The 22,375-nt window shown below is 41.0% G+C and overlaps 1 protein-coding gene across 2 annotated transcripts in view; it reads right to left on the reverse strand.

The window, feature by feature from the left end:
* Window positions 1-3,005: 3,005 nt before the first annotated feature.
* The window catches only part of FOXO1 (forkhead box O1), a 104,087-nt gene continuing 84,717 nt past the window's right edge, over window positions 3,006-22,375 (reverse strand). Inside the window, exons 2-3 of one of the 2 annotated variants that reach the window (XR_004991548.2) lie at window positions 3,950-5,428; window positions 3,006-3,616 (exon numbers count right to left, since the gene is read on the reverse strand). Coding sequence is in view for 1 of the 2 variants with exons in the window: in XM_036458690.2 (XP_036314583.1) it covers window positions 4,091-5,428 (1,338 nt within the window). In the remaining variant the exon portion in view is untranslated. The remainder of the gene's footprint in view (window positions 3,617-3,949; window positions 5,429-22,375) is intronic. The other variant, XM_036458690.2, reaches the window with a different exon arrangement.

Here is a 22,375-nt window from a genome sequence, read left to right on the forward strand (position 1 = left end):
TCCCCCCCCAACCCCCAACCCCCGCCCCGGTGCCTGCTCAGTGCCCTCCCTGCCAGGACCCTCCTTACGTGCCCCTTATGCGCTTTACCTTCACCATGGTCTGCTCTGACACGAGACTCAACTGCCCAATAACTACTGTACCAGATTGTGGCTTCAGACTTTCCAATGATGAAGTACCTACACTCTAGGATTATCAGGGATTTTACTTATTCTTCACTGTAGGAGGCTATTGTCTGATCCGAGACTGTTTCCCCACACTCCAAAGGAAATACTGGATTTGAATAAACCATGGCACTGTGGCTGAAAAGATTTAACTCAAATGATAGCAAAAAAAAATTTTAATACTAATAAAGAGCTTATTCTGCACAATTAGGAAAGAAAGACACCAAACCATTTAAACACATGTATGTACATTTATGGCTTTACAGTAATAGCAAAGATTGTTCTTGTGTCTGTAGTATATCAACATCATTAGGCACTTCTCATATTGGAACAGGAACATGGAATCCATGGAATCTGCACTGTTACTAACTCAAGTAGCAAAACGCAGGAGAGCATGACTACATCCCAACAGGACTCACATGGCCACACCTGGCCACGCCGCCAGGCTGGGCACCACCTCAGGGAGGAGGCCAGGAGTCCCGCCCAGCAGCTGTTTGCATAAACCACACTGTGTTCTTCTGAGTGATTACTCCCAAACTAAAATCAAAAGAGAAACTTCTCATTTAAAAGTCAGTTATAAATTAAGAACCCTTAAGAGCTGAATGTAAAAATCTCGTGGGGGGTGGTAGCATGTATCAGCAGCTGAGCAAGTCTAAATGTCTACCTTTGGAGAACCGGTTCCATTTCAAGTGTCTTCTCTTCTTGGGACGTCCCCCTGATTCACTGCTTGCTGGGCTATAACATTTGCTAATTAATTTAGACTGTCAGTTTGTCAAAGCAGAACTTTCCATGTAATATATCTATTACCTAAATATATTGCATACACCTATATTACAGAAACAATACTTTATATTTAAAATTATCTGAATAGCTCTATAATACAATATGCTTTTAATAACAGCACAAACCAAGGAAAATAAATCAAACAAGGCTGCATAGGTGATGTCATTTGCACATTTCACAAAGCAATCATGTATAGTAACCAATAGACTAATTACTCTAGAAAGTCAGTATTCGTACAGAAAAAGAATCACCAGAGGTCACGTAATGTTTTCAAAATAGACGAGGTGCCTTTCACTGGAGTTCGTTGTACCCCAGAGAGCTAGCTACCCAAGATTCATGTCAGAATTTCAACATAAAGAAAAAGTTGAAAGGAAAAAAAGGTATTTACACAGATGTGGGAGGAAGAAACATATTTAAAGTCACGCTGTGAAGCAGTTAAGATGCTAACAGCGATGCTGGCGGTCACTCGCTGAGGCTCCTGTGTAATGGCATGGGAGGAGAAGTGGCAGCAGTGGTAACAGAAACACGAGTACTCTGCACCAAAGGGTCCTGTTCCATATGCAGGAGGCTCTGCTGAGAGGCACCAGGATGCCTAAAACCAGACATGTTTTGGAGTGTCCAACAATGAAGATGGCTAGAGAGGTGGTTGTTCAATGAATTCCCAAAACAGTAGAAGTTACAGTGAGCGGCTTACCATAGAGCTGGCCTCCTGTAGGAAATCTATCAGGGACACTTATATTCTTGTTAAACTGTAGGAAAAACCAATCCAACAGAGATGCAACTCACAGACAAACGAAGCAAATGTGATTTGGGCTAAGTACAGAGAAATCAGAGCCTTCTCCGGCAGGCAAGAGGAACATTTTTGTTCAGCTGTTCATTTTATTTTGCGGACCACAGGCATCCACACGACTTGAAAATAGCAACACTGTAGGTGGGACACAAAGCCAATTGAGTTGTCTGTCAGTTAAAGGTAATTGGAAAATACTAAAACCTAATGATCAGAATTATAATTTAGGTTGCTAAAGGCTAAAGAAATCCTTATCTTATGCCTTTTAAAAGAATTCAAATATACAACATATATCTGGTTGGTTGATTTTAAAATTAATTGCCCTAGTTTTTAAACAGATTCTTTCCTATTTGGTAGCCATCTGTATTCATGAACACAAAGCATTCTACAAATCACTGACGTCACATTTCTAAATCCCCCCTTTGACTTACTCTTTCCATAGAGTGCCATGTAATCAGCAAGACAGAGGGAAAGAACCACGAAGTGTGAGTGTTAACATACACTTCAATGCAGAACTACAAACCAACCTCCACCCAGACCAACACAGAAGCACAGAATTCTAAGGGGAAACCTTTGTTGAAGCCCAGCCTAAAATGGCTGTTGATTAAAAGCCCCAGTTTGAGAAAGGAGTACTGTGTTAGATGCAGGTCTCCCTCTCTGACCTACAAACATTACTAGGCCTCCCAGGAGCCACTGCCACGACTAGACAGGTATCTATAGAAAACTCAATGCTATGCAGTACGCTTAGTTCGCAGAGCAATAGCAGATGTAATTTCTTTAAAATACATACATAAAAACATATCAAGTTCTCCTAAACATGAAACGTAAAATGTCCTTAAACTGTACATCACTCTCCTGCCAAAATAGGGCCAGAAACATTGAGTATGCAAGTACTAATTACAATGATTTTACGATTAGTCAGAAACATCACCAAGCAGCATCCCAAAGTGTACAAACCAGTTAAGCACGTACAAAAATTAGTACTAATCCAGTTAGAATACAAAATGAAAATTATGGATGCTGTCTCAAATATCTGGAATTCTACAAATTTACAAGCATACTGTAACAAAGTATACTCTAGGTTTAAGAAAACATTACAGTTCAATATCTATTCCAAAAATGATCTCAAGTCCCAATAATAACATCAAAAAATCACTTATCTGGAAATTAGAACCATTTATATGTTTGTACAAATTTGCAAAAAACAAAACAGACAACAAAATAGAAAAGACTGTACAAGGCTGGTGTTTACTTTTTTTTTTTTTTTCCCCAGGAGTTTGACAAGTCCATTAATTCAGCAGATTGATGACAGATTACTGGTTCTCACGTGAATTATGTGGCAAAATGAACAGGTTCAAAGCTGTTCAACGAAGGTACAGAATGGAGACCTTGGTTCTCTGTGATTCATCAGTTCAGCGGAACACAGGTAGTACAAACAGAAGTTTAACTTATCAAGGACAGGAGACCATCACAGTATTACAAAAAGTATAAACTTTCCTTGGACCAAATGGATATTTAACAAAACAAAACACACACAAATATAATTCTGTAGCTACTGCTTATATACAAAACTTGAAAGCACACCAGGATCTGAAAGTCTTTTCTGCAGTTATATGGTGTAGTGAGTTTGGCACTTGATTGTAATGAAATTTCCAATGGCACAGTCCTTATCTACAGCAGCACATAACCTGCAAACGTTGGGCAAACATCCTGTACAGGAAAAGTGTCTTTGCTGCCAAGTCTGACGAAAGAAAAATAAAATAAAAAAGGTTTTTGGTGTGTATTTTTTTTAATCAAGAAAATGAAAAGATTGGGATGAAGGACATCTTTGGACTTCTTCTCAGTTCCTGCTGTCAGACAATCTGAAGTACTTTTAAGTATAGCCTAAGGAAAAAACAAACACACACAAAATAAAAAATATCCAAATTAAAATCAATGCAACTTAACATGTTGGAGTGACAGACATACTGGGGGAAGGAGAAATAGCTAGAGCTTTCTCAAACAGCTCTGAAATCATTCAATGGGGGAAATTCCACTTTAAAAGCCCTTCAGCATTTAATTTATATTAAATGTATTCATTTACTGAAGAGCTACTGAAAAGATGCAGCCATCTAACTGTTAAAATCTTTACAGCAGTTAGAGGAACGTTCTGTGTTTAAACTCAAAAGGAAAATTTATAAGCTATAAAAAGGGTGGAGAATGAATAATAAAAGATACCTCTCTGCAAGAGGTAGCTAGTTGGCCTTTAAAAAGTCTTAGCCATGGGCGATGGATGGCAGTCACAGTACTCCTCTCCTTTGAGTTTTGTTTGCAGGCCTTTTGATAATGGGGTCATCTTACCTGCTCGGGAATTCACTCTCAGCCCGACACCCAGCTGTGTGTTGTCGTCTTGACACTGTGCGGGAAGCTTTGGTTAGGCAACACATTGTCAAAATTAAAATCCAAAGTATCTCCATCCATGAGGTCGTTCCGAATGATGGATTCCATGTCACAGTCCAGGCGCTCAATAAACATGCCGTCCAAGTCACTGGGGAGCTTCTCCTGGTGGAGGATGCCCATCCTGCCGTAGCCGTTGCAGCTGCTCATGGAGGAGTAGCCCCCAAGGGCGTTCATCTGCATGGGGTGAGGTGGAGGCCCTGGCAAAGCTGTCTTCACTGGGGCCAGGCGGCTCATACCCGAAGTGTGGGGCATGGTGTTCACTGTGTGGGGCAAGGCACGCCCATTAACTACAGAGGTTGGCTGGGCATGCCCAGGGTGGGAATGGGAGCTGGGAGTCAGCATTTTGTTATGAGATGCCTGGCTGCCATAGCTTGGCATGACCGAATTAGGGCCCATCAACACATTTTGGCCCAGGACCCTACTGTTAGGTTGAGCCACCCCAGGATCAACTGGTGCCATAATGTCATTATGGGGAGGAGAGTCAGAAGTAAGTAACTCCTTCAAGAGTCCTGGTGCACAATTATACTGACTTATTCCTCCGTAGCTCGATTTATTGTCCTGAAGGGTTTGCATTGACATCTGGGGCAAGGGGCTCATGCTGGATTGGCCATAGGTATATTTTTGGTAGTTTGGACTGGGTGAATTCAGGCTGGTGTTTGGCGGTGCAAACGAGTAGCACGGGGTCTGCTGCATCATGGCACCAGGTGAAGACTGGGTTGAAACAGTTAATGACGATGGTGATGACAGGAGGTTGAGATTATCCAAAAGGTTTTCCATGTTTTCAGGATTGCTTATCTCTGACAGACTGGGCAGAGTAGAAGCCATCTTTGCAGCGGAGGGTGGATACACCATTGAATGCACGTCACCATCTCCAAGATCATCCTGTTCAGTCATAATGGGAGAGAGTCTCCCACTAATAGTACTAGCATTTGAGCTAGTTCGAGGGCGAAATGTATTCCAGTTATCAAAGTCGTCATTGCTGTGAGAGCCAGGGCTGGCAGGCCACTTAGAGAATTGAGACCCCGGGCTGTCTCCGGCACCCTCTGGGCCAGACTGGAGGGATGCTTTTTTCTTGGCGGCTCGACCTCGGCTCTTAGAGAATTTACTGTTGTTGTCCATGGACGCAGCTCTTCTTCTGGGGGATTTTCCACTCTTGCCTCCTTCTGGGTTGAGCATCCACCAAGAGCTTTTTCCAGTTCCTTCATTCTGCACACGGATGAACTTGCTGTGCAGAGACAGATTATGACGAATTGAATTCTGTAAAGCAAAAGCATCATGTTAGAAATATAGTCCTTCTCCAACTACATAGAAGTACTGATTTCAGCCCATATGCTCAGAGTGGTTCTGAACCCCACTATAAAAGAGTTCACACCATAGAAGAAAAATATTATCTTAAAAATAAAATCTGTATCTTAATGAGGGAACAAAATTAAATACTCATTATTATAAATACTTCCTTTTATATAAGTATATTTTATAGGGGAATTACAGAAACTGGTTTTAAAACCACTTACATTTTGTTTACAGTCAGTGCTATGCAAATAGTACTTCCTAAGTGCTATAAAAACTTTTTCCACTCTATTATCCCTAAAACTACTGCCAATTTCATAAGGTTGCACATATGTCATTTACTCAAAGTGAGAAGTTTTGCATTACTGGGCTTACATGATTATGGAAAAGAAATAAATGAAGCAGCATATATTATTAGTCAAAAATTAAAACCCTGAAAACCCTAAGATTTAGATTCATTTAAGCCCATAATATCCATTAGGCAAATATAGGTGAATATAAGAAAAAAAATGGGCCGTCCCCCCCCTTTTTTTTAATTTTAGAAAGTTGAACTGCACCCCATCCCCCAAAGAAAAATTTAAATTCAAGTGTTATTTGTCACCCCTTTGTTCCCAAAATAACCAGCAATATGCACCAACTAATCCAAGAACACTGCATCAGAAGTTATTCTCTGTCCAAAAGGATAATCTTGGAGAAGTGGATGGCATGGAGAGTACAAATAGCTTGAAGTTTCAACCTGCTAGGAACAGTTCCATGACTGAACTGTGCCATGTATACTCCTGGGACAATTAGTGGAGAGAAATCAACCTTTTTTGATCATTTAGGAAGCTCTGCTACTTACTGGCTACATAACCGCATAAAATTCCTTGGCCCTTATCTATGCATATAAAACTCTAATATGCAAATAGATCAAACAGAGAAACAACGTGCTGACCACCAGGGGGCATGCATGGAACACAGCTGCAGTGGGATGATGGAGTAGGTGAGCAGGGGCACCAGACCAAAGTGGGGCACCAGTCACTGTCATTGGGGCGAGCCTCTGGTGGTTACTGAAAATTCTTTGCTCCTGCGCACGGCGGTCCCGCCAGGCACTTGCACCTGCTGCTGGCACCGGCCACAATCACTCTGTGCCATAAGCGGTGTGAGCGAGGCCAGCACCATCAGCATGTGGGAGCAGCAGTGGCAGGAGTGGGCTGCTGGCAATCAGGGAATCAGGGGCCGTGGGAGGGGCTGGGTGGGGATATGGAGGATGGGCCAAGATGTGCCTCGGTGCCCACTGCAGCCTCACAGTCCACAGTTTCTTTCAAGGTGCACAAATTCATCCACTGGGACCCTAGTGGTATATAAAATGCTCAAGGGTGTCTGGTACACAGTAAGAGTCACCAAGAAGAATATATTAGATCCCATCTTTGAAGACACAAGTTTTCAGCGGGCTAAGCTATTTCCTTCCTCTTATTCACTAGGGTGCGGGTAGGAGGTATTACAAACACAAACCCACAACTCCAGACACACAGTGAAGGGAGCTAGAGACAGTCTCAAGTTACAGTAAAAGCAGCAAAGCTGAGCTACAATCAAGGAAGCCCCAATTTGACTCCCCTACTGGCTCACAGAGAGATTGCCAGCATCCAGAGAGCTCCTGGGACACATGGAAAAGGAAAAGTGGGCTCCTAAACCAGAGGACTTAGACTTACATCTTTTTGTCCCCAGCATAGGACAGGGGACAGTAAACTCTCACTACCCAGTCATCGAGCAGTGTCTGTCATCAAGTCCCAATCCCAAATCCAGGACGAGATTCCCCAAGAATCCCTGAACCCTGGGAGCAGGGCTGAGCACATGGCCGGGGACTGAGCTCCCTAGACCCATCACCCCTCTCCTTGACCATGAAAAGGCCCTGGGGCTGGATTTGTGGTCACCCCAGGGTGCAGCCACAATGCCACATCCTCATGCCACTCATTGCGCCAGAACAAAGGCAGGACAAGGCTGGAGCTCCAACACAAACCATAAGCTCAACGTTTTTTCTCATTGAAAGAAGTTAGAAAACAAAGTGGAGATTCCGCCCCCTTCTCCCCCCCCCCTTTCTTAAAGAAGATTTAAAAGTCAATGAGGCCTTAGTTGTTTTGGCTCAATGGATAGAGTGTTGGCCTGTGGACTGAAGAGTCCCAGGTTCGATTCTGGTCAAGGGCATATGCCCAGGTTGTGGGCTCGATGCCCAGGAGGAGGCGTGCAGGAGGCAGCCAATCAATGATTCTCTCTCATCATTGATGTTCCATCTCTCTCTCCCTCTTCCTTCATCTATGAAATAAATAAAAATATATATTTTTTTAAAAGTCCGAGTCAGGCCCAACACCCGGGGCTGAGAAATCCACAGCTCAGAATGCCCTCTGATCCTCTGTACTACATTCCACCCAAGGGCTGCAACACAGAAGCAACTGACAAGCCCTTCTGCCAGGGCACACGAGAGTGTAGGTCAGAAATAGCCCTGAACAGGGTCTTCAGCCTGGATGGTGGGCAGGTGTGTCAAGTGAATGACATGGAGTGTTCTTTGTTCCCAAGACTTCCCTCTGCCTTCCCACCTATGGATCTGTCCCCAAACTCAGTACTTTCTAAAAGAGGCCAAGAACTGTTTCCCCAATGCCCGATTTCACTCCCATGACACTCCCTTACGGGAAGGTTTTACACATACACACACGCTCCCACAGCCACAGCCTCATCTGCTGGGCTGACCAACACCCGAAAACCAACTTCCAAATTCCTCCTTAAAGCAGCAAGCCTGTGTCTGGGGTAAGTACTCTGACCCTGTGACATGTTCCACATGCTCAAAGTCTGGACATCTGCACAATATTCCATCATGATACCTTGTTCTTTGAACACAACAGTCACATACATAAACTACAATGAAGAAATTTCTAGAGAAAAGGAAGCTTGTCATTTAGTTAATGATAAAAGGGGGAAGATCTTGCTAAATAGTATCTTCCTGGCTATCTTTGCTGACTGGCAAGGAGGGTGAGGAGGTGGGTAGCCCTGCGGCTCCACAACATTAGATCAGATCATTTGCAACTGCAATTGGGGGGGGGGGGGGCTTTTTAAATAAGACTGCAGAATACATGATGGTGAAATATTTAAAAATTTTCAGGAAGCATTCACTAATTCAGATGGGACATACATTAACTCATTAATTAGACTTATAAAAAAAAAGGTCCCATAGCAATCCCTTACTTATCAAAACATTATGCTACATATTTTTCTAAGAGGACATTTGAGGTCGCTCTTTGAGTAACTTAGCTGTCTCCTAACTTTGCCAACAATTAAAAAAAAATTTTCCGAACAGGAAAAGGTTTTCTGTGCAGGGCTTGTTACATAAATTCCTGTTTTTCACATAGCCAGCAGGACATTAAAGCAGCTATGATTTCCAGGGGGATAGGGCTGGGGGTGTTGAATAGGTAAATCTTGTAAAAACTGCGTTGCTATTTAATGATGTTATGTCTACCGGACGTGGCCAAGGCCAGAGGAAAGTGTAGTTCATCCATGGAGCCATGAAGCAGACCACATGCACTGTCAGTGCCTTGAGATAGTCAGTTCTTGAACTATGACAACTACTTTGTAAGGAAAGAGGCAGGGTGTGAGGACAAAAAACCCATGCACTGCAAACCACTTACCCAGATCCTAGTTTCTGCATAACACCACTAAAGAAAAAGGCAAATCAGCATATTTCCTCTCCACTAGCTGTATTTCTCTGCAGCCGTGGCTTTCTGATAATGCAGAGCTTTCTTTTCTCTGAAAATATCTCCCTCTGCAACCTGCTCCCTGACTCTACCCTGCCATCTGCATGCCTGGCCCTCCAAGCAGGGAAGCCAGACCAAATAAACTCCATGGGTCATGTGGTGAAGGGGTATTGTGGACAAGATATGCTCTTGCTTGCTTAACCTGCTCTGCTGGCTGTTTCTAAGTTTCAGGTGTTCGGTTTTATGTGCTCTACAGACTGGATTCCAGGCTCCTTAAGGGTACAGGGCTAAAGTTTATTTTTATTTCCTAATCTCAAATCCCCCAATATGTCCCCCACACAAGATACAGTCAATGGTTATTGTTTATTTTCATCCCCAAAACATTACAAGGAAGTGTAGTCTAACACACCTTTTATCCATCTATCAATGTGCCAATTCACACCAGTTATTTACTGGGACCTATTTTCTGCTACATGCAGCAAAGGACAAAAGAAGAAATTAGATGCAGATGCTGCCCGCTAGGTTTTATGATCTACCTAGGGAAAGAAGTCCCTACATACACACTCAAGACAGAAATTGATGAACAAAAATAACTGTTCAGGAGCATCGATTTTTTCCCATCAGAGGTCACCCCCATCTCTGCCCAGTGTCCCCTTTCCAGAAGCATTTCCCGATTACCCCACCCATCATGCAGCTCTCTAACACAGGACCTGGTTTACTCACCATGATTCTACTATGCCAGGTCCCTTGGAGGCATGTCTGCCACCCTACTATACTATAAGCTGCATGAGCTAAGGGTCTGACTTGATGTAACACTGTATCCTCATAGCTCCATCACCAAGAAGGCACTCAAATATCTGTTGAATGGATGAGCAGCTCCTACATTTTCAGGGCTATTGTGAAGATTAAATGAAATAACACACATTAAGTGCTCACCTCAATCAAAATTAGCTAATGACATCTATAAAAAACATGTCTACATTTTAGAGACTTATCTAGATTATAAACATCAGTCTCATTTCTTTAACCACATCTTGCACTCTTTCTACTAACATGAGGCTTTTACATGTAGTGACTAGAAAAATAGACCAGTTTGCAGCTAAGAGTTAAGAATAGTACTTCAGATACTAAAGCTCCTCTGTAAACACACTTGCTGGTCAGTGTCATCAGGATTCTTTTTAAAGTGTTGCTGCCTAGTCTTGTGTGTGAGCATCACATACAGCTGTGGGCTCTCTGAATGCAGCCAGTGTGTGACAGGGAAGTGTCTGGTATCAGAGCAGGGCTACTTGAACAGGTCACAATCTGGCTTCTCTGTGGAGAATGGTTACAACTGAGCTCCGCTAGTCCATCACCTGCTGGGCTAGAGAATCTGGCCCCCAGAGACCCTGAGGAACAGGAGAGAAACTGCCCCTCCTCCCTCGCCCCCAGGCTCTTGGCAACCATCACTATCTAAACTTTAGATTCTAAAGCAATAATCAACCAGCCATTAAAATGTTAGAAATCTTTATACCTTTCTTTTACTTGTTTTTTTTTTTACCTCATTTTTAAAAATTTATATTTGCAAATGTGTTCAATAATATACATAACTGGTATAGTATAAATAAATAAATGTAGTATCAAAAGGGTATACAATTTTTACAAACACATTTAGGACCACCAGGCTTATTAGAAGAGACTTCCAGTAGACTAGAAACTCCAACAAAGAAAACCAAGGGGATAGAACTAGTCCTAGAGTCAAGTCTAGCAAACTCTTTGGCCCCCGAGGCCTGGGTTGTAGAAATGTCCTGGTCCAGCCCTGGGACTGCACCTCTCTTCTCCTCCCCTGCTCTGACACACAGTACCCTGGCTTTCCCTACATGCTGACCCTCCTGAATCAAATCTTTTGGCATGAGCTGCAGCTAGGGATCCATTTAGCCTGCCCATTGCTGTATGTGGAGACCACCACCCCTCAGCCATGGGTCTTCCCATCACTGCTAAGCTCCACTTTTCTTTCTTCTCAGCAGTACTAAGTCTTCTCTGGTTTCTGTGTTTAACAAAACTAAAATAATACCAGCCCTTACCCTTAACACATCCTGCTCATGAAACCCTGATCTTCATACTTTATATCTGTATTACCTTATAGAGTTTACAAACTGCTTTCAGCACACCATCCTTGAGGAGTACCATATAACTCAGGTATTATTGGCCCAGTTTCAGGAAAGGGAAAACTGAGGCTCAAAAAATGAGCTGCCCAGCTAAAACTCAGGCCAAGGTTTTAAGACTTTGCATGTAACCACTGCCAGCTAGAAAACCAGCTCTTTGGCTTCACCATCATTAAGAAGACTGAGGTTACATCTTATGGGAGGGGAAATAATACTGTTTACAAATACTAGTTTACAAAACTTGTTTTCTGCCTCCATGGGTAATAAGTTTTAAAAACATAACTTGCTTTTAATTCCAATGGTTACTCTTTGTGGGCAGCAGCTGAAGTGTGCATTTCAGATAGGCACACAGCCCTGGGGAAAGTTTGATAAAGAGGTTGTGGGAACCCATCAAGAAAATGGGAAGGTCCTCAGAGTCCACCACAGCCTAGAGCTGCCCATGACCTGAGAGGTGGTAGGTATGAGCAACACTCATCAAGCCAAACAAAAGAATTTTCAAGACACTACATGACTAAATGAATTTGAAGTTCTAGAAATTTTTTCAAAATACTAAACTAGATTTCTCCATGAACATTTTATCAAATTTCTGTGAGCTTTGTCAATGTGTGTATTGTTTTGTGTACTCCTGGTATGAACGTTTTACTCCCTCCTCCTGCTTCCTTTCTTTCACACCATCTCTTCCTGAACTTCTACAAGTGAAAGCAAACTAAGGAGAAAGTAGGAATAATCTCTACTCAACAGTTCCCAATAGAGTTGCTAATAAAACAACTGCAAAATAATCCATTTTGCTTGCAAACAAAGAAAATGACCTTTTGCCAATAGTTCTTTTTACAAGTGATGTCAATGGACATATTATCAATAGACAACAGATAAATTCAACTTTAAGAAGTGCAGTAAGATCTGCTATAAATAGCTAACCACAAGCTTATACATCAGGCCCCGACATTCAGCTTTCCTTTCTTACGGTTGATTTAATTTCCCAGAAACCTGTCCTTCTTGCCCCAAAGGGGCAACAATGATCCCAAAGGCCCTCACATGCCCTACTTATCCTGAGGACTCGGACTCCTCCAATAATCCCAGGGCTGTAGACAGAGGACTTGCAGCCTTGTAACATTTTCGAGCTGGAGGTCATCTGGCCTTACACCCTCATTTTATATTAGGAAAGACAGAGTTCAGAAAAATGAAAATGCAGATGAAAAGCTTGTGTGTGTTCATTTACAAAAAAAGAAAAGAAAAAAAAAAAAAAAAAAAAAAAAAAACAGAACCAAATGGGGCTTTATTCCTAGAAGAATATAAAACAAGAATTAAGAACATGCAATGTCCCTCCCCCTACCAAACCAATTCTTAGCAATAGGTTCTCAAATGGGTAAAGATACACACTTACCCTAAAAAGCTTTATCTCTGACTCAGATCATTCCAAAGGAAGGAAAATATGACTACATTAAAGTAGCTTTTACTTAACATAAAAACAAACAATCATGTGGGAGAATATGCACTATGTAAAACAATAACAAAAAGACAAATGTAAGAACTCTTAAGTGCCATGAACCTTGTTCTCTGGGGGATGGGCATAAAGAGGTGGCAGCCAAGGTCACACTGACTTCAGGGTCACTCTGAATAAATCACCTGTTCTCACTCAGCCTTAGTTTTGACATCTGTAAACCAGAAATGAGTGTTACAAAGGATTGCTAAAGACTAATAGGCATAATGTACGTGGAAAGTGCCCCGTCACTTGGCACAAAACTGAGGAAATAAAGGTTGGTTATTTACTGACAGACAGTAAAGGGGTATATAAACAGGAATTTTTAAGCCATCATGAATGGTTACAACTTGAATAAACACTGTTCCTCACAAACTTCCTGTTTAATAGGCAGTTAGTCTCTCTCAGGCTTGTTGTGTGTCCTCCTAACTGAGCTGCAAACTTTTACACAAAAATTGTTTTCTCCTCTTAAGAAGATATTAAATTTAAAAACTTCATCATTTAACTAGTGTGTTCTAATTAACTTTTTGGGTGACCTATGCAAGTATGTCCAAAAAGTTATTCAAGAAGGAGATATACCAACTGACTGATGATTTTATCCAGAATGGCAATTATTATTAGAACTAGAGGCCCAATGCACAAAATTTGTGCAAGGAGTTTGGCCCTCACAGCTGCAGCTTCATTCAGAAGGAGGTCCGGTCTAATTTGCATATTGCGCTTTTATTATTATAGACGAGAGGCTCGGTGCATGAAATTCCATAGGGAGCAGGCCTAAGCTATCGATATGAGTCAGAAATCCTTAGCACTGCCACTGAGACGGGAGAGGCTCCCACCACCACTGCTGCACTAGCCAGCCATGAGCCTGGCTTCTGGCTGAGCGGCACTCCCCCTACTGGAGCATACTGACCACCGGGGACAGCTCCTGCATTGAGCATTTGCCCCCTGGGGGTCAGTGAGTGTCATAGCGACTGATCATTCTGCTGTTTGGTCAATTTGCATATTAGCCTTTTATCATATAGGATGATACTCTTGATACTCTTTCTCATTTCTTCTTACACATTAGTTACCCACCACCCTTTACTTCACAAAGAACAAACCTCAAGAGGTAGGGGATTCCAAGAACATATTGGTAAAGAGATGAGTTACAAGTGAATGGACTGTAGTATTAGAAAACAGAGCACATGTGGGGGAAGGGAGAAGGAAAGGGAGAGGGGAACACTCAGCCTGGCCTATACCCTCACCAATCTGGGAACCCTTGGGGGATGTCCAAATGCCAGTTTACTCTTGGGATCAAGCCATTTTACTCCAACGGGATCGAACCTAAACTGGCATTTGGACATCCTTCTCGCAATCTGGGACCACTAGCTCCTAACCACTCACCTGCCTGCCTGCTTGCCCACCCCTAATCCCTCTGCCTGCCTGCCTGATCACCCCTAACTGTCTCTGCCGTGGCCCCCGCCACTGTGGCTTTGTTCAGAAAGAGGACTGGATGACCAGAATACATTCTGTCAACCCAGTTTTATTAGCATATTACCCTTTATTAGATATGAGTCAAGGAAAAGCTCTCATGAATATAAATTCAAAGGCAAGAATACTGAAACTTAGAGTAAAAATTTTAGACTAATATCCTACCTAGAGGATGTACTATCTAGGATTGTTTTTTATCCTGAATATGCTTGCTGTCTGGAAAACCTGGGGAAAATGAATCTACCAAATGCATAATCTATTTACCAAGAACTGTTACTCTTAGTAAATAGAATTTAAAAGTACAAATTCTAGGTTTATGTGTGTTTTTCTGCTTTGGTACTCATATACAATAAATCCAGATTTCAAAAAGAACAACAAGTTGCAATGAAAACATAACACTCTAAATGACATATTATTTGCAATGTAGTTTTCTTAGTTATACAGAATATTGAAACCAGTTTATCCTAGTTTGTTCTTTATTCTGAATAAGGAGCCTAATGAAACAATGATTTGTGATTAGTTAATTAATTATACATTGCTTTGGGGCAACCTCCTAAAAATTCTTAAGACCTGGTCCCCATGTCAAATAGCTAGAAAAATTCACTTGGCAACTCAAACCACCATAATAAAGCAAATATAGCAATAAAGTCATACTTTTTGCTTCCCAGTGCATATAAAAATTAAAAATTACATTTACACTATACTATTAAGTATAAAATAGCATTAGATCTTCCATATGTGTCCTCCCTAAAACCACTCCTCCCTACCATCAAAGACTGTCTGAATCTGAGGCCTACACTTAGGTTCACAGGCACCATTTGTCCACAGCCTCTCACAACACTATGGTGCTATGCCTATTTGTAAGACCCCATGTTTCCTCCCCAAAGCAAACACTGTGCACAGTATTTTCACCTGTTTGAAAACTCTGCATCAACTGAACAGGAAAGGAGCCTGAGAAGTGCCTCCTCACCCCTCGGTTGTCACTGACACTCGGCCAGAAGGAAGCATATTTATGCCAGTGTTGCCCACAAGGACTTGCAACATAAGTCAGGTCTCTAATCAAGACCGAAGCTAGCCTGGGAGAATGTGCTTCATGCCAAGATCATTCCTGGGCTCAGAGGATGTTGGGAGGAATTGGCCTTGAAACCAGATTTAGATTCTCTGGGTATATGCCACTATGAATCCTTTGGGTTCCATTATTTTTTAGCTCAGCCTCAGGGCGAGGCTAGCCTATATTCCAGAGAGAAGAGACAAAATCAGAATAAAAAGGATCCTCATTTGCGTGATTAGCAAATCTTACCATCTGGAATATTTTCTTTGTATTAAACTTTTTACTGTAATGCTGTAGTTTGAATTCATAACTTCTTTGGAAACATCAACAATAGTGTAGCCAAGAATTAAAAGTACAAGACTATGTTTATTAATCTCCAAAGACAATAATCTCATAGCTACTTTTGGTAGTTATGAATATCATTATAAATGCATTGATTGCACACAAACACATTTGTTGTTTTGGGTTGAAAAAAAAAACAGAGAAATTTGCATAGTTAGCTCTATCTTAAATTTTTAGAGGAAAACTAGCAAGGAAGGATGAATAAATTACTAAATAAACCATTTTTTAGGATTCAAACAAAGACAAAGTTAGACATTCTCACTCAAGCCCGTCATTAGTGGCGGTATACATTAAATTCCTTCCGAGCTCACTGTTTTCAGTGTTATCACTCTGACTTACTCCAAAAAGGAATTATGAATAGCAACCATTGTGGCTGGATTCTTGCAAGCAGTACAAATGTTTTGTATCTCTTCCAAACTACTACATTCAAGGATACACTGAACCACAGCTACAATTTTTTAAAAATATACTTTATTGATTTTTTACAGAGAGGAAGGGAGAGAGATGGTTAGAAACATTGATGAGAGAGAAACATTGGTCAGCTGCCTCCTGCATGCCCCCCATTGGGGATGTGCCCGCAACCAAGGTACATGCCCTTGATGGGAATAGAACCAGGACCCTTCAGTGCACAGGCTGACGCTCCATCCACTGAGCCAAACCGGTTTCAGTACCGCTACAATTTTTACCACAATATGTGCATTAGTATATTCACAGGTGCCTTTTCTCCAATTTCTTAATATTATACTTCTGTTAATGCACTTCAGTATTAAGGGTCTTCCCAAAAGTCAAGGGCTTGTATTCTGTCCAAATTAGGTCATTTATTCAATTTGCAATGAACAAGTTAGATGATGTCTGGTCTGCCTTATCATCATAACCCAAAGAAGCATTGTGAAGATTAAATGAGAATATGTTTGAAAACTGCAAATGTATATTAAAAATGTAAAAGATGCTAACAATTTCAAATATATTAGAGAATTCTAGAAATTCCCAATATTCTGGAAAAACAGCAACAAAAAAAGCAAGGTTTTCTAGAAGTTGTTAGCCCCATTACTGAAGATACATAAACAACTATGAGCAGTGTTTAATATTAATTTGCTGTCTTTATTTTTTATTACTAAGAAAAGAAATTTAGTTGAATTCTGAAAACCTAGATAAGATTGTAATGGAGAACTGTTAGTGGCTGAACAAAGTTTGAAAAAAAATCATTCTCTAGGGCAATCCTACCCTCCCCCGCCGCAACATGTTTTATATTTTAACCATTTTTTCAAAAGTCCATGACACATTTTCATCAAACAATTCATTAAGACAATATATTAAATATAATGGAAAACAGTTTTAGTCCTCAAAGTAGCTATAAATTATCAGTAAGCTGGAGTAGTATGTAATTTTAGAATATTTATCTTATTGAATCACTGAACTAAATAAATGCTCAATGTGTGGAGTGCCCAATAAGTTAGTATTTGTGAAAACAATGCTTTAAAAGTACTAATAAGACATCTCTGGAGGAGAATGGAGAGGTAAATGTGACTGTATTTGAATTCAGACAGAGAAAGGGGGAAATAAGGTAGGAGGGAACTTGAGAAAGCAATGTGGGAGTGTGTATTTCCTGCATGCCACCCACAGGAGAGCAACTGAAAGATCAGAATCAAGTTATAGCCTGGAACCTAGAGGAAAGGGCCTGCCTGTCTTCCCATGAGATGATGGGAGAGCACAGTCTGTGCTCTACTTGGAAAGCAGATATTTTTGATTATTCAAAAATGTTAATGTGGGGGTGTCTGTATTATTGTGCAAATACATTTTTGTTGATAAGCAAAGGTATCTGAGGGAGGTGCTATCTTTTGGTCTGGTTCTTGCCAACCCAGAAAGGTGCCCTTATTCCATCCTCTCAACAGGATGCTGCTGCAGCTTTTGTGGAGAGCTTGATGTGGCGAGGGCAGCCTTGAGAAATGTTTATCTACCCCTCTGAAAATCACAGGGTTTTCTATTAAAGCAGCTGTTTGCTTTTGTCTTATGACTGGAATACTACTTGGTTGTTTTGAAACTCATGCTTAATCTGTGACTTTTTTTTCATAGAGGAGGGCAGGATACTGAAACAGTGACAATTTGTTTCTAAACAAATTTTAATATTCTCCCTTCATGCAGTCAGTGTGTTTTTCATACTTTATCCATAGTTTACAACATTTGGCAAACAAATTCAGTTCTTACTTCTTGAAAGGTTTATTTTTGTTTCTTGAGGTCATTGTTTAGGCTCATCCATTAATATCGATATCTTTCAGGTTGTTCTTTTAAAACAGCTAACGGGAAATTAAAGGAAATAATGCCTTACAAATGTAACCATGCACTGTTCAACAGAAACATGGATTAAGCTAGAACAAATTACTCCTGAGTTAGTACTGCGGTAGGTGTTTATGAGATCCTGGACCAAGACTGACCCACGGGTTGACTTCATTACTGTGAGGATAAACTGAGATGATATTTGGCTCCCCCATAATTCCACATATAACACTCCCTCCACCACACACACACACACACACACACACACACACACACACACACACATACCATCATGAAAGGCAATACACACACAAAGAAACAGGTCTGGGAACTTATTTTTTTTTTTTATAGATTTTATTCATTTTACAAAGAGAGGAATTGAGAGGGATAGAGAGTTAAAATGTCGATGAGAGAGAATCATCGATCAGCTGCCTCTTGCATACCCCCTCCTGGGGATGTGCCCGCAACCAAGGTACATGCCCTTGACAGGAATTGAACCCGGGACCTTTAAGTCTGCAGGCCGACGCTCTATCCACTGAGCCAAACCGGTTTCAGCGGGAACTTAATTTTTAATGGTTGATTTTCCCACCAGAATTGGATTATAAATAAACACATGATTGTGAGTATAAACCCTACTCTTACACCTTTCTTTTTCCATAGTCCAGATGCCCTGACTACCTTCTTTCCTTCCTGTCACAAAATAAGTTAGTGCTATGCAACTTACAACCAAGTTTAAAAGTCACACCAAAACCAGTTTGACTCAGTGGATAGAGCGTCGGCCTGCAGATTGAAAAATCCTAGGTTTGATTCCGGTCAAGGACATGCACCTTGGTTGCGGGCACATCCCCAGTGGGGGGTGTGCAAGAGGCAACTGATTGATGATTCTCTCTCATCGATGTTTCTAACTCTCTATCCCTCTCTCTTCCTCTATAAAAAAATCAATAAAAAATATATTTTTTAAAAAAGTTTAAAAGTCACAAGTTACTAGCAAATAAAGAAAGAATAGCAGGTGGTTTGAACATTTTGTAAATAATAGGTCACAAAGTCTACTACTTTGATCACTATTCTGGAGGACAACTGAGAAACACTTGCTAAGAGAAATCACATATTAGGTCATTAACTTTCCCATCTATTTCATAGCACTTTTTCCTATGGGGATCATTGTATTCTTTCACCCAAGTACACAAAACCAAAGTATTTCCATTAACTCAGTTTCTATCTTCTGGGTTTTAAAATGCTGTATGTGAACTTTGGATCTATAGTCAACTCTTGGAACAGCTTAGCTCAGGTAAGGAGGAAAGCATGTAGATGCTTTGGAATGGAGGTAAAGAAGGAGAAGGAAAGAAAGAAAACCAGAAATCATGAAGTATAATGTCGAAATCTCAATTCTAAAAAGTTGAACTTGCTTACTTGGTTTGAGATTTCAATGCAAAATATAATCTATCATTTCTGGCTAGTTGGAACAATTTACTTCAAAATAAAAAAAGTTTTAAGAAATTCTAGGGTGGGGCAGGTGGAAGAGATTAACCAGAGAATTTATATGCATAACCAATGGACAGAGACGGTGGGTAGTGGAGGCCTGGGTGAGAGACAGGAGAGACAGAGGGGCTAATTGGGGGGATGGCGGGGGGGGGGGAGGGGGAATGTAATACTTTCAACAATAAAGATAAAAGAAAAAGAAGTAAGGCGTGGAATGAATTCCAAATCTGCCAATTGTACCTTTACCCCCAACCTCCCTACCCCACACTCTATCATCAGACAATCTACTGAGAACAACAAATGCAAGCAAAATTGAATGTTTAATATTAAAGAAAAGTTGGGAAGAAGGGTATTGATGCAGATGGCCTCACTCAGGGAATGTGCCTTGTCAAACACTTGCAAAAATGTGGCAGCAAGCTGTTCTGGGTCCAAATTTCTTCAATCATCCTGCAGCTGTCACTCAGAGTACAGTTCATGGATATTTACCTAACACCACTAGCAACTGGTTCTAAATGTGGATCCTGTTGGTTGAGAACTTTCCTGTGTCCTGATTAAAATTCCTACCTCATAAAGCTCCTGTTGAATTGCTGACAATGACATGATGACATGGATTCCCCATGGCCACCTCCCCAAATGCTTTTGAGAGGGAGGAAGGCAAACAAGAAGGAGTAGAGAATGGGAAGTCAGAAAAGCGTTGTAGGTTGATTTGCTTAGAAGACAACTGGATGAAAAAAATTACTTAGAATCCTGAGACTTCTCCTAGGTCAGGAAAGTATGCTAGCTTTGGCCGTGACTCCACTCTTCACACTGTAAGAACCACAATGTAAGCAGCAGGGGAACAGGTTCTAGGGTCAAGGAAATAGAGCCTAGGGGATGAGGAACCTACACAAAGGTAGGTTCTCCCCATTAGCATAAAGAATACAAGTAGTATAGAACCAGATTGGGCAAAACCAGCATCTAGGATTGGGAAGTTTCTATATAACATCTGACAAGAGTGTCAATTTTGTTGTCCTTAAAACCTTTGATTTACTCTATTTATAATGGATATAAATGGTGCCCTTTATGACCAGCTACAAGTGGTCTTTATAGTCAGTTTTTTCTTTTACAAGACAACCCTAATGAATATAATGATGTTTTTGAGTGGTGAAGGTAATGGGAATTTTCAGTTTCTAGTTCATCTTTGAATGTTGTCCTTTCTGCAGTTGTTGAGAAAAAGAACATGTATAACTTTTATTCCAGAATGAAGGTACTTTCTATGGGGGAACAAACAAAAAAAATCTACACTTGTTCCTCTTTTATATATTTATTAAAAATAATAAAATTGATTTTCTACCTGTACTATATGATACACATACATACATTATTGTATACACATATAAATATGTGCATAATCAAATCAGATGAAGTTCAAACTATATCCTAAGATTTTTATTTTTCCAGAAAATGATAGCACTTTTCTTAGTAAAGAAGCAAAAAAACCCAAAATACCAATAGTTTTAAAACAGTTTTACGCAAAACAGTGGAGCACAGCAGCCAAGGAACATGGGCTTGTTTTCAGACAAACCTGACTTCAAACCCAGGCCTAACTCTTAGGAAATGTGTGACGTTGGCTGGGTTACTTACCCGCCCATGCTTTAATCGCTTCATCTGCAAAATGGGGTAATAGCTGCCACTTCAAAGGGCTTTTATAAGGATAAAATAAGATATTATCACACAAAATCTTTATACCATTCAAAATGTCAAGGAAATGTCTTGCCTCTGACTATAGGCAAGGCAAACCTCATGTCACCTCCCCGCACAAATTCCTAAAGAACCCAGTGCTGGTATGTTCTTTAGGCAAAACACATTCAGGGCACTTAGTCTTAATGTTTATCCAACCATTATTAGCAGTAGCAACAAAAGATGCTGTCATTTGAAGGTGAAAGTCATTCAGGGCACAATCTAGTTGTTCAGCCAGAAGCTCAAAGACACTTCATTTCAGGTCGTTTCCATAGTACCTCTGAGTACTCACCTACCCATATGTACAAAACACTTCAATCAGGTAGACATGGGCCTTCTGGGTTATGACCTGGGCATCAATATTTTTAAATCCATTAGGAAGTGTTGGGAGAAATAGGAAAGTTATAAAAAAAAAAAAAATCAAATGTTTCTTGGAAGAATGCAGAAAGAGATTTAGGTTTTCACAGGGCATAAGAAGTGTCTAAAGTGGACAGAGTACCATGGGAAATTTTAGCTGGTTTTGTGATCCCTCCTTCCCTTATCTTGAATAAACCCTTTAGAGACACTGCTTGAAGGCAAAAAGGTGAACAAAAATAGAGCACAACAGCCTTCACACTGTTGTTAAAACACATTCCTTCACCTTTGAAAGATAAGTATAAAAAATTGCAGAGGGCTGTCCTCATACATAATACAAATTGTGTTTAAATTGGGAAACCACCTGCTCCTTGATCAGTCATCCTTTTATCATCAACAGAACTTTAATTAGCCCCCATCTGTTTCCTGTTTCATGTCACAAATTTTAACTTTCACCTGTTTGGACCAAACTGCAATAAACTACATATATATATATATATATATATATATATTCCTAATTATGCAAACAGACTGAACAGTGGAACAACCAATCACTAGGACGTACACTGACCACCAGGGGGCACCTGAGGAACAGGGTGGGCGTCAGCTGCAGCGGGATGGTGGAGCAGGTGAGCGCCAGACCAAGGTGGGGTACTGGTTGCTGTTATCAGGGCGAGCCTCTGGTAGTTACTGAAAATTCTTTGCTCCTGAGCACCGCGGTCCACCCGGTGCTCACACCCACTGCCACTGTCCATCACTCGGCACTATCAGCAGGTGCAAGTGTCGGCTGCTGGCCCTGATCATCACTCAGCACTTCGCCACCTCCCTCTGCTCTTGAGGAGCGATTAGGGCAGCAGCCGACACACACACCAGCTGCTGACGCCA

The sequence above is a fragment of the Pipistrellus kuhlii genome, unplaced genomic scaffold (assembly GCF_014108245.1).
Source record: "Pipistrellus kuhlii isolate mPipKuh1 unplaced genomic scaffold, mPipKuh1.p scaffold_m20_p_3, whole genome shotgun sequence".
NCBI lineage: Eukaryota > Metazoa > Chordata > Mammalia > Chiroptera > Vespertilionidae > Pipistrellus > Pipistrellus kuhlii.